The 13,686-nt window shown below is 34.2% G+C and overlaps 1 protein-coding gene across 1 annotated transcript in view; it reads right to left on the reverse strand.

Annotated features, from left to right (window-relative positions):
• The window catches only part of CFAP54 (cilia and flagella associated 54), a 115,649-nt gene that overhangs the window by 50,092 nt on the left and 51,871 nt on the right, over positions 1 to 13,686 (reverse strand). Inside the window, exons 24-32 of the mRNA XM_009882640.1 lie at positions 10,016 to 10,169; positions 8,747 to 8,873; positions 7,757 to 7,868; positions 6,667 to 6,815; positions 4,865 to 5,095; positions 4,304 to 4,440; positions 2,387 to 2,568; positions 1,455 to 1,682; positions 1,022 to 1,245 (exon numbers count right to left, since the gene is read on the reverse strand). Of these exons, the coding sequence (XP_009880942.1) occupies positions 1,022 to 1,245; positions 1,455 to 1,682; positions 2,387 to 2,568; positions 4,304 to 4,440; positions 4,865 to 5,095; positions 6,667 to 6,815; positions 7,757 to 7,868; positions 8,747 to 8,873; positions 10,016 to 10,169 (1,544 nt within the window). The remainder of the gene's footprint in view (positions 1 to 1,021; positions 1,246 to 1,454; positions 1,683 to 2,386; positions 2,569 to 4,303; positions 4,441 to 4,864; positions 5,096 to 6,666; positions 6,816 to 7,756; positions 7,869 to 8,746; positions 8,874 to 10,015; positions 10,170 to 13,686) is intronic.

Here is a 13,686-nt window from a genome sequence, read left to right on the forward strand (position 1 = left end):
TGCTGTCTCTAGGCAAGGCAGTGGCTCCTGAAGCCCATGTTCACGTTCAGAACATAGTTATCTGGAATTCCAAACCCCACTTTTCCCCTCTCCTTCAAATCTTGTGTTTATAGTAGTAATACAAACATATTAAAAATATCTACCATGTGACTGACCTTAGCAAAACTTCTTAGAAATAAACCTTAGGTTAAAAAAAGAAAAATTCTAATTTTTAATAGCTAATGTCATGAAAAATTTACAAGTGGCAATGCCAGCTTACTAAACATGCAGAGCCATGGCTTTAATGAGAGGAATTTGCTGAGCAGCTCAGAGGTTTTTTGTCGGTGATCAAGGTTTTCAAGTTTTTTATTGGTATTACCAGTGTTTGAGTTAAGTCAATTTGATTAGTTTAGGATTTAGGAGCAGCGGTTCAATGCAGAAACAAAGCAATCTCTTTGTATTCAATTGTAATTAATCACAAAGGTGGTGCAATATCCAAATAAATGTTTTCAGGTTAAAAGAGCAGCATCAAGAACTAACATGAAATTAGATTTAGGTTCATAACATGGAATGGATGGGTATGTTTACGCATGTTCTCTGGGTCATCAAGTCCAGACCTCTGCTGTTGCTGGAATCATGTCATATAAGCCTTTTCATGCACTTCAATCAATTATGTTCATTAATTTAATATCATTTACTATTTGTGAACATTATGGAAAACCATATTAACCTAATCATTGAAAGTATTTCTCTGTATTTAGTTCACATTAAGAGTCAGTACCCAAAAAAGAAATCTGTGGTTCACCTTATGTGCATTATCAGATAGATATTTTATGAAATGAGATTCACGGCTGTCTGCGCCACTGAATTGCTGTATCCTTTCCAGCAGCTGCCTCTGAGCATACACCAGCAGCGGACTCACTTGTTCTGTGTATCTCTCACTGAAAAGAAAAAAAGAAAACTGTAGTAATTAAGCAAAATAACTATATATTTAACTATATAATGTTGCTTTTCAGTTTTTATTGGAGTTGGTGTAACTTACTGTGTAAATATGTTAAATTGTACAGCTATGTGTACCAGTGCTTCCCACTTCTTCATTTGATATAACAATTCTATTGTTTTAAGAATCAGATTACATGTCCATTTCAAGTCAACCACATTCACATCATCCAGGGGAGACAGTGGATGGAGATTAGAACCACCATTCTCATCAGTAATACCTCCTAAACAACTGGGAATGCAGAAGTCTCCTTTAGGATCCACAATCTACAGTGAAGAAACATTATTCTACCTGTTATTTTCAAGCTTGTTTTTAGGACAAATCAAATTATAAAGATTAGACAATACTGTAATCCTCTAAAATCTTGTTACAGAGACTAATGTGCAGATATCAGAACACAATGCAAGAGAAGAAAGAAAACTATCTGTACTCATGATGATAAAGAGTATACTGTCTTAATAAAAATATTTGTTACCTTAAGAGACCTGCTTGCTTGTAGTTCAATTATCATATCAATGATCATGTCTGATGCCAAATAAAATGGCAACCAGATGGTGTCCCTAAGAAAACACCTGGTAATGGGGAATGCATCCGTATGGGAACGTGAATGGTGAGCAATCAATTGTAATTCTTGAGTATAGTTCCAAAGTTCTCGACAAGCATTTTGAAGCAATGTCCAGTGGCCACCACGGTGAGCAAGAACCTATGCATATAATTCAAAATATAATTATACTTTGGAAATACAGAAATTTAAAGCTTCATTCTTTTATTGCAAAGCTTAGGTATAAGTAATCTTTCAAAATTACAGTCCGTGGATAATTCTTAATAACAGATCATTCAATATGTCAATTTATATAAAGCATTATAGAACCTTAATTTGGAAATTTTCATAGAAGCACTAATTTATAATTGAATTTAATTATTGCTCTCAGTATGAGAATAAGAAATAAAAATTAATTCACACCACATATGCATGTGTTTTTACTTGATTTTAGAAGGGTATACAGGAAGAGTAGTCAGTCTACATTTCCTTTCAATTACTGGTCCTTCTGTTTATACTACCAAGACATTCACTAAGGCCTGTAAAGGGAAAGGTAAGTCTGCAAGTGTTTTCGGAAAGTTTTAAGAAACATGAGAATAAAAGTTACAAAGACTAAATGAAAAGTAAAACATTTATATAAATTATTATATGTTTGGTAGAAATACACATTACAATAGGTGATATGTCTGACATATTTCATACACTGTACTTGGACATTTTGCAGAAGATGAGAAATCACTGCTTTTTCCCACTGAAGTTTTTTTTAAGTTTCTGAAGTGTGGATTTTTTTTAATGTAGAAAGTAGTAAGTATTGTAATGCAATGCTTAGCAATAAATAAAATGTTTAACAAGAAAGTTTACTTTACCACTGCCCGTCTTAAATGCAAAAAGATTTTTGTAAAATGCTCCAATAAAATGGTATTTGACAGAAACTGGTTGTATTCTTTGGGGGAAGGAGAGACGGATATTTCTGTATTGTTTGTCATTTGAGTTGCAGTAGTATCTGTTCCACTCAGCTTAATGCTGTGCTCAGAAGATTTATCTGTACCTGAAAACAAAAAGTTCACTGGTTAAAAATGAGTTAAGTTCTCAAAAAAGTAAAAATGAAAATATTATCAGTCAGCTAGGATTTTCCTGTGGCAACTAAATACTGAAATGTTAGGAAATGCCACTGATAAGGTTATCATATTTATAAGGTTATGATATTTAAAATATAAAATGCTTCTACTTAAGCGTTGGGAGAAGCAGGGATTAAAAAAAGTTTGAGCAAAATAATATGTACCAAAGTAGTTTTCAGCCTCAAAGCCAAAATACAACCCTCATAGAAGTTAACAAGTTTTAGGAAAAAATCACTGTGTGGCAAGCTCTCAAGAACATTTCTGAAACTGAGGCGTCTTAAAAGGAGAAGTTAGGAAGAAGGGAAGATTTGTGACAAATTCTGTGGTATGTGTAGATTTGCGTCATTATTTTATCCAACACCAAATATCCTCCGAGGGGAAACACAGAGCTTCATGGTAGTGGGATACAGTAATATCCAAGCTATGGGTTTCAGGCAGAAGCTAATTTCAGGCTAAACTCTATGGCAAACTACACACTTCATGACATCCTTTCATTCAGAAAGGATTTCATTCAGAAGCTGCAAAGGCTAGGAGGTAATAAACAGGATTTTCATTAGTTTTCAGCAACTTTCAGTGATTCAGTTCTCAGTGACTTGTAAGCATCACAACAAAATAGTATAACTAAAAGTAAGCTCTTGCAAAGAAAACCAGTGAATTCAACTGCTAGTTTTTGTCATACCTCCTTGGAAAAGGCAAAGAGGCTGGTTGATTCCTACCTTAGGAAGTCCTACATGGAATGTTAGGAGAACTTTGCTCTCTACAGCTATGGCAAGAACGCGTTCCCTGAAGGGCTATTGAAAAGACCAGGCCTGATTTCTTCTTGAACTTATGGTGGCTAGCCAGACTACTTTGTATTGACTTGTATGTTACCACCAACATCTTAGGTAGTCAAAGTCCTGTATTTCACAATTACCTACACACAGGAGCCCTTCTGCTCCTGTTGAAACCTTAAAGGATGTTATTGAAAGTCGCTGCAAAGATAGAACAATCAAATGTGAAAGACAGAGAATTGAAGTAAAAATGGTAGAAGATAAAAAATTGATCCTGAGGTAGCCTCTGCCACAAGAAAACACTGGGGAGCAAGTCGTGGAGAAAGAAACCTAAATTATTCTACTTAAAATTTGAAAGCTAATAATAAACTTCAGTCTATAATTTTAAGACCTAGAGAATGACCCAGGAAGTTGTTGACCTGTTAGGAAATCTAAAGGAAACTACAGACTAATTAACAACCACAGAAACTGATAAAAATTACTATTGCATTTAGAATAATCTGGAATATTATCAATTTAATAGGTCTAGGTAGCATGGCTTCTGCAAAACAAAAGCTAGTATCACTGATTTATTAGAATTTATAAACTTGTTGCTAAAGTATAGGATAAAGAATAACCACTTGATAAAAAGTAACATATTTATCAATACAATAAGCAATGCTCAGAGTTATTGTAAATGCCCCATTGTTGACTATGACTTTGTTTATACCAGGCATGCCAGAAAGAGAAAATACAGAGGATGCTTTTGAAATCCAGAAACATCTCTTTAAATTGGCATGAGTGTTTTTCCAAAGGTGATGTGGAGAACTAATGATGGAGGTCAGGATAGAAATTAGCAGAAAGAAAAAGGTAAGTTGAAACCGATTCCAGTTGTGCACCCATTAAAAGTTCTTACAAGTTTGTTTTTCGGTCATTCCTGACTTTTTAAGGAGAGGAGGAGTTGGTGTTCTTGTGTTATTCTCTGCGGCTTCTCTCACTACTACAGTGCCAGAATTATTTAATGAGAATATTTCAGGATCCAAAATATTGTACCTGCAGAATAGCAGAAAAAAAAATAAAGCACAAAAAAACCCTCCAGATATAATATTAAAAAGAAATACACAAACTCAAAATTCAGTTTCACAAAAGTGAGTTTTGATTACTTTCCAGCAGCTTTAGGAATGAGAAATAATGAATGACAGACAAAAGTTGTAGGGAACCAAAAAATAGCGTAGTATAATATATTTCAAAACTTTGATCTGATCATCTGATCTAGTGAGTAACCAAAAATGTGCATGTCACCTGCTATTCGATGGAAAATAAAAACTTTTTACAAAGTAAATTAATTTGCATTTGGAAGCTGAACTGATCATATAATAAACTGACTGATGATATTGCAATTCAAGCTGTTTGCGTTAATGGCAAAACCACAATAATCTATATTAACAGCAATCATTGATAATGCAGTAAGATATACCTGTCCAGACGCCATGAACCACAAATTCCAATGTTATATTGCTCTTCCAGCTTCTTTTTAAATAAGTTGTAGTGTGCAACTGCCAGATAAATATTCATCTGAGACCTCCAGGGCATCTCTTCAAGACATATTTGATGAAACTTCTTTCGGTTTAAGTAGTTACTCACAATTGGTTGCAGCAGTACCACTAAGGTGTGACGAGCTACTTTTTGCAACTCTTCCTTGCATTTCCTAAACCCAAATATAAAAAATGAAACGGTTCTAGTAAAGAATATCATGATAAAGATGACACAGAAGTGTCCCATTGCATATCCACAGATTTTTATAAACTCAGAAGCATATGACATATTTTTACTGCAGTCAAAAAAAGCAATTGTACTTTCCCTCCTTAAATGCACTTAACAGACACTAAATCCTATTTTATATTTTACCAACTTCCATAAGATGTTTGTCTTAGTATTTACAAAAAGTTTAGCTCTGTGTTTGAAGTTATTTGTACCTGAATCATCTGAACAAATTATTATAGCAAATACAGTGTTTCACACAGTCTGTTCAGTAGATGGAGGGTCTGCTATTATACTGTAAATTTGGATCGTTCGTTTTATTGCTGTGTTTTGGTAGCTAATCATCCCCAATGTGAAGAAAACATTTTATTTCAAATGTGGATGCCTGGCTTTAATTTCTAGTCATAGATTTTTTTTATGTTTCTCTGCCAGATCAAACAATTCTGTATTACCCACCATTTTCTCTCCGTGAAGATACACACAATGCTGTAGTCAAATCAAATCTCATTGTTTCTTTTTTATAAACTGTAAACTGGTCCCTTTATCAATCTAAATTATTTTTCTGTTTTCCACCTTTAAAATGTGGGCAGAACAACATACCATATGCAATGTTCTTATATTATACAGCAATATTATTATGTAAGATACAAAAGATTAGCTGAAAGAGCAAAAAGCCCAGGATAAGTTAAACATCCCCTCTTCCACCAAAAGCCATGAAAATCATATTAAGTAAGGTGGGTTTTTTTTCTGTCAAGAAGGAAAAAGGGACAGTTTAGGTAAATATTTAGAAGATAGAGTCTGGAAGACTTTTTTGAGGGTCTGTCTTTAAAACATTTCCAGAATCATTTATGTGATTGCTTATATTCAGATATTTCTAGTTTTCTGCTTGCTAGTTGCTGGAAGCATAAGTGATCAAAGCACCAGGTAATGAATACTACAAATTCTTTTAGGTCAGAAGGTCCCTTTATTAGCAAGTTAACCAAATATATATAATTATCTACCAAAAGAAGAGGTGAACAAATTTTCATTTGTTTCTACCGAGGAACAGTTTTCTGAAAGCTACAGAACAGATAATCCAAAAAGACTAGCAAAAGGATGATAACAATCACTCTGAAAGTACTTGAACATCAGGAACAAATAAATATTCTTTATTTTATTTCTAACAGGTAAGCTTCCCAACACAGTTTGAAAAGCATTATAGCATGCAGATTAACATAGCTTTTCCACCACGATGAAGCGACATGCTCAAGCTAACACAACTGAAATACAGTCTTTGATTATTAAGAAAAAGACCTCAAAATCTTCAATAGTTATTCTCTGAAATAGGAATGAGACAGATTTTGTTCTCTTGCGTGGAAGCCAATTTCATACCAAACTAAAACAGAAAAGTGAGTGAACTGTGTACAAATTCATTCCTTTGATAGAAAATAGTTTTAAAATACACCCTTAATTATAAACTAAATTTCAGTCAAAATATTTTAGTTCTGTACATAAAGCTGATGACTTAGGTTCATTTACCTTCGTGCTTCTGGAGATACCATTACGTCCGGATGTTTCATGAAATACTGTCTAAGAGTCTGTCTTCTTCGAATAGGACTCAAGGCTTCTTTTCTTGGTTTCTTCAAAGTTGATGCCTCTGGTTTCTTTAAAGGTGAGGTCTCCACATTCTTTAAAGAAATCTTCCATTAAAATCTTAAATATACTTCAAATATTTATTTATATCTACGTTATCAATCACTTGAGGTATACAGCAGTTTGGCTTATGCAGGAACGGAACAGAACAGAAAATAAATTCTGGAACTGTTTGTCAAAATAAGACAGCAAAAGAAATACTTAATATTCTAGAAAGCTTTACAATTTTTCTGGAAGGTATATGTCAAATGCCTTACACTAAGAAGCCAGCCAGGTTCCCAAATATTTTTTTTCACATACCAGTGTTTTTCATCGCAAAAATAATGATAGTTCTTTTGCTATTATTATAAATAGTAAATCTTCGCAATGTAAAAACTGAGAAAAAAACCTCTTTCCCATTCCCTAATCTACCTTAGATGCTAGCAGTATTAAAGCATTACTAAAGGGTTATGAGGGAGAAAACTCTTCCTCTAAAACAATACAAACCCATTAAGATTACTTTTACCTTCCAATAAAAGCAAAAATTTATTTACAAACAGTTCTGAACAGAAAGCCTTTATTGTGCAATTAGGATATCTGCACAATGAGTTACTCATGAAAAAGTGTAAGTACAACATATTGTACAAAAATGCCTAAATCGATCTCCTTTTCTTAATGTGATGGTAGCCAAGGCACTTCCTATTAACATATTGTTTTCTCTAAAGGGAGCTGTTTTCATTGATTTTGGAATGCATTACTCTGACTCATCTCAAATTCCTCACAATTGTTGGTCCTTCAGACAAATCCCATGCGAACTTTTCTTCATGGTTTTAGGAGTGCAGAGGTGAGCCGAGGACTAGAGTTTATATTCCCAAGTTTACTAATTATGCATGACTAGCTGACGTTTTTATGAGATAGGTTTTAAAAATTCATTTTTGTGCTTATGGTATTGCTGCCCAGTAAAGAAATACATGACTCCTTAAAAAATCAAACTCACTTTCTGAAACTCTGCCATTCCTGTAGTGTATCTATCTGTGCCTTCTGGCAGAGTGGGAGAACTTGTTTCTTGTGTTGAAATTCCATTGATGCAGAGAAGGTGGTCATTCCTCCTGACAAACAAATAATATTAAAATCATCATCATCATCACGTTAAACTCCTTTCATAGTTGCAGAGTTATCTTTGGAAGCATGTCCAATTCCTATTTCATTTGGAGATTTAAATTCAGCAAGTTTTCTTTCCTTCTTCCCCTTCAAAAAAATAAGTTGTTCTCACTTTCAAGGTTTATTATAGAAATCTGAATTTATAGGTCACAACTATCTCACCTTCCTAACTCCTAGTAAAACAAAACAGTTTGCTTCATTATCCAAATTCTACTACGGAATTCTGCAAAGAACTTCTTCATGTCCAATTCTTTTGGTCTTTTGTAACAGCAATTCCTGTTCCCTATAATACATCTCCTTTTCATTGATTATTTGCTTTTCAAATTTTAGAAAAACTGGTGTGTGTTTTTAACAAAGTTTTAGTTACATTTATTTGGGATACTTTTAGGTAAGTGTCTACAATTTGGTTCCACTTAACTTTTCAGTACCGAATTTTTTTAGACAGTACAGTAGGCCCTGACCAGTTTGCTTTTGATTCAGCCCAACACACTTTTCTAAGTTATCTCACTGCCCCATAGTAATACAGCAAATGGCCATATTAGCAAGTGGTGTCTATGAAAAGGAAAATCCTGGAAATTGCTGATGGTAGACAGGACTTTTGAACAGACACAGCCAAGGGAGAAGTCTCCATGTATAATGAGGTCACAATACAATATTTTCTGTAGCTATATAGTCCTCTGTGTTCATGGAACTTCTGCATAATAGAAGCCATGAAAATGGCTCCAGATGGGTCTTCTAATAGGTACAATTTACAGTTTCTGCTATAACTGCGACACTGGTGAACTTAAGTATTAGTTTTTCCGCTACTACTATAATAGAGATCTACCTTTTCAAGTAAACTTCCACATTGCCTGCCCATTCCAGAACGCATTGAAACTTCTCTTCATTCAGGATTTTGTGCAAAACTTGAACAAAGAACTCAAGAAAACGTGACTTCTTTCTGAATTTCATCACTGCAATAAAGTATCAAATAATTAACACAGGTTGTGTATTAATGCTGTAAAAGGTTTCTGAATTCAGCTATAATTACAGTTATGTATCTCTCAAAGCACCTATTTAGGCCATGTTGCATGCTGATGAAGAAAAGGCATACTGATACTAAAATTGGATAGGTCATGATACAAAACAGCAGGTGCTAAATACTACTTCTTGGGCCTGGGCATCCAGAATCACAAGTTCACTCTATTTACACTGCTAGAATGACAAACATTCTAGGGACTGAGAAAACAGGTTTGGAACTGGTTTTGTATCATGCAGTACGTAGTGCAAAAATATTTTATAACCATATTCAACATGCCTAATTGTACATGTCCCTGAAAATCCTGAAAAAACAATAAAGCAAGTATAAACAGAGTAACTGCATCTTATTCACTTAGATGGTTGTTCTCAGTGACAGTCACATTAGTGTAAAAGCATCACACAGTTCTCATTGCAGCAGTGAACTGTGTTGTCTAGATTTTAGGCAGCTTTTTAATTGTTTGAAAAAGGCTTTTACTGTTTGGCTGTCTTCATAATTTTTTACCATCAATAAATAAATAAGTATTTATCCTGTCTGAAAGCTATATAATTTCACTGGCTGGGCTCCAATGTTATTTTGAACACCAGTATTAAAAAAAAAAACCAAGGCAGTGGCAAAGGCCACATACCAGAATCATAAATCCTATTTCAAAAACACAAGTGTGCTCAGACTTTTGAAAATTCCTCTTTCAGTAACATAATTTAATGTGGAAATGGGGTATTTCAATTTAAAAAGAACATTCCACACAAACAGAATCTTTGAAAACTTGACACAACTTAAAAAAAACAGCTCATTTTTAAAGTTATTAGAAAATAAACATTAATCAAATTATTTAAAATATTAATCTTTTATATACTTAACAACAACGTCTAAAGTATTTTCTTGCAAGTATTTCATATATTTCTAAATGGGGCTATATTAAGAACTTAGCTATGTTTTACTTGATTTTGTATATTTCGGAGCTAAATGAAGAGGAAGTTTCCAAAAGCTTATTCCAGGCAAGATGTAGATAGCTTGACTGGCAACTTTCTGAAGTAAAGGAGCCTTTACAATTAAAATAACCACCAATTATCCTACCTTCTCGATAAGCATTGTTTGATGTCCAGCATGAAATTACAGGGTAGAGGAACAAAGGATCTTCCTGTCCTGTAAGCTCTGATCCACGAGCTACATCAATAACCAAATCAAATCCATTATGACAAGCAGCAATAGTGTACAATAAAAACTCTACCTGGAATCGTAACTGAAGACTAGAAAAATCCTTCTTTAGCAAAGAGTTTGCTTTTAAATCTCTCACTACCATCCAGAGAGAAAATCAAAAGCTTGCTCTTTTCTTCTAACATAAGTAGCTGTGCCACTTAAATAATGAAGAGCTTATGGATGTGACTGACGAACTTCCAGCTGCTAGACTAATAAGCAGGATGCCTGGAGTTCATCAGAGGTCTAACAAAGGTCCATACAAATCATCTGTGGAGAAGGATGTGTAGTAAGGACCTGTCCAAAAATGTACTTAAAGCTTCACAGCATGAATTGAACACGCGATGCTAATAGAGACTAGTGCTTACATACATGCTCACCATATGGATAGCATAAGTCGGTAAAGGAATTTTTTTTTTCTCACCTAAATATTTATAGAAATATATGTACACAAATATATTTCTATTCTATAAATAACATATTAGATATAGGTGTAAATAACATATACAATATACAGATATAGATAGTATGTATAATATATAGGAGAACAATAACCTGGCTTTACGCTTCTGAGAGTTAAATACAACTGCATTACCAGCTGATGAGCATCAGAACAATGTTACATGTGCTAGTTGCTATTTTGCCTTAATACAGAAACATGACCTACAAATTTTGTGCTTAGGCAAGTTCTGTGGCTGAAAAAGATCAATGCAGCTAGTCCCTGAAGAAAGAAAGGTTAAAAATGCACTCTGGAACAACCAGTTGTGATAGTGGATCAATATCTACACCCTCCACTGGTAGCAGTCAGTTGAAGTCTGTTGAAAGCAAGTAATTTGCAACTAAATAGGACAACCAGCTGGACAAGCAGATCTTTTTTATTTTCTTTTTAGGACAAGTCACACCGTTTATTAGTACTCTCTCCTGTTTGACAAGTTCAAAAATAAGTTCCTTCAAATGAGCATTTTCACAAAGATTAATACCTCCCAAAATCTTTTAAATGGGAAAACATTTGACATTTCAGAATTTAAATTGTACTGTGTATGAAAGATTTTGGTTTTATCAGTTTCTTATGAAAGAGGAAGATTCAGGTCTTTTATATTTATCTCTTAGACTATCATGAATGGAATGATAAGTTCCACTTTTAAGGATTTCACCTAAGATCTACTTAGATCCACTTTTAAGGATTTCCTATGACAATGTTTTTTAAAAAATATTTTAACCACATGCCCTACAGGCATGCACATTGTCTTAAACCACTAGTACATATTTGTCTAAGAACAGTTGTAAGCTTTGTTATTTGTTTTGCATAGCCTCAACAAAAAACTCCTCTTCAATTCATATCCTGAAACTTATTGATGAATGTGGTATTTCAGCAGCCAGCAAGCATTTGCCAATTTCTGAAAACGTGTTCTTCTCTGACTGATCAACCCATTAGTTTAACTTTCTATTAAGTAAAAATGGAACATCATTTTATTAAGTAATCAACATAATTTTCCATTAACTTACAGAAGTCATTCATTCTGTAACTTTTTCTACAGGAATGCAGCCATCAGTGTCAGCAGCAAAAAATGAAGGATCAGTGCACAGATGAATGGAATATTTGTGTCACTCTTTTTATCCTATTTATTACAAAATGCTTTCTCTTCTAAGACAAATGCATGGGGGGTTGGACTAGATGACCTTTAAAGGTCCCTTCCACCCCAAACTACTCTATGATTCTATAATACAGAGATGATGGATGATAACAAGAACATGAATCAGCAGCATGCCCTTGCAGCAAAGACTAGTTGCATACTGGGCTGTATTAGAAACAGCATAGCCAGCAGGTCAAGGGAAGCGATTATTCCCCTCTATTCAGTGCTTGTAAGACCACATCTAGATTACTGTGTTTAGTTTTGGACACTGTAATACAAGACACTGACATACTGGAGTAAGTCCTGAGTACGGCCACCAAGATGACAAGGAGCTAGAGTGCATGACAAAGCAAGAAGAGGCTGAAAGAACTGGGTTTATTCAATCTTAAGAAGAGAAGGCTAAGAGGAGTCTACACTTACCTAATAGGCAGAATACAAAATATGGAGACAGACTGTCCTCATTGATGGCACAAGAGGCAATAAGCATAAGTTGGAAATCAGAAAATTCCAAATAGACATAAAGAAAACCTTTTTAACCATAAGGGTGGTCAACTGTTGGAAGAGGTTGCCCATAAAGGTTGCAAAATCTCTTTCTTCAGAGCAATTCAAAACTTGACTGGACAAGTGCCACAGCAACATGATCTAATTGGACCTGTTTTGAGCAGGGAGCTGTAATAAATGCCTTCCAGAAATGCCTTCTAACCTAAACTATTCCATGATTTTACCCAGGCTCCAAGGAGTATAACATGCCATGTAAATATAATGGAAGAAAAATCAGTAGTGGCTCTGTGTTTTAAGTTCTAATCACTTTTCCTTTATAAGTACTAATTATTAATTCACCTAACTTTGGTAGAACTATTAGCCTGAAAATTCTTGTGCTTAATTTAGACTCTAAGATATTTTAAAGTTGATATATTCATTCCTGAGTTACAAGGTAATGCTAGTATACATGCAGTTCCTTCACAAAGAGGACAATTTCTCTTAACTTTCTTCAGGAAGCCTTTTCTCCACTAAAATTTCCTGCAGTGGTCATTACTACTAGAAATGGTAGGATAGTAAGACATGCTATAAATGGGCAGTGGCCTTTGCCACTGCATTTTCTGATTTAGGAAAATAGAGCAAGCTTAAATAACGTAGAACCCAATTTACACAGGTTGAGAGAACACATGTATTTGCAGAACAGGACAAAAATGACCATTCCTTTCTAAGAAGGAATGCATGTTTTGGTGGAAATGATGAAAAAGATGAATAAAAGTTCATTATACACATCACTACCAGAGATAAATAAGATCACTGAAATTATGATTTTTGTTTATTTATCATTGAATATATATAAAATAAAAGTACTTCTTAGGCATACAATTTTTACAAATAAACCATGGAAAAATGCATAGAAAAGGGTAAGAAGTGTTTTAATAGTACACCCACCTGGTTTTGTCAGTTTGAGGAGATTTGATTCAAAAGCACTTAGATTTTCTGTTGCTTTTTCCATTGCAGCTAAATGGGATGTCTTTGCAGAAGTGGTCTGAAATATCCAATACTTAGTCATGAAAACTTAGCTTTTACCTAAGTAAACCCAGCAGGTAAATAGTGGAGTTTGGGTTAGATCCCAAGCTTTCTAATTCTACATCTGATAAGTTCATCAATATTGTCTTACTTTTCTTTTCAAGTGAAAACTGATGTTCATAAACTTTTTAGTATGGCTGGAAAAACCTGGCCATGATTCATTCTTGACTGATATCCAAGGTAGTGAGTGGAGTTGATCTGCCACCAAATGCATTTTTAGGGAAGTCCCACATGCTACTACAACATATTTGAACAGATTGTTTGACAAACTATGTTGTTTTCCAGAAAAAAATAATATTTTGTAGATTATTTACTGCCTACAGAGATCAAAATCTTCCTCTGGAGAGGAAG

Source organism: Charadrius vociferus, unplaced genomic scaffold (assembly GCF_000708025.1).
Source record: "Charadrius vociferus isolate BGI_N301 unplaced genomic scaffold, ASM70802v2 scaffold72, whole genome shotgun sequence".
Taxonomy (NCBI): Eukaryota; Metazoa; Chordata; class Aves; order Charadriiformes; family Charadriidae; genus Charadrius; species Charadrius vociferus.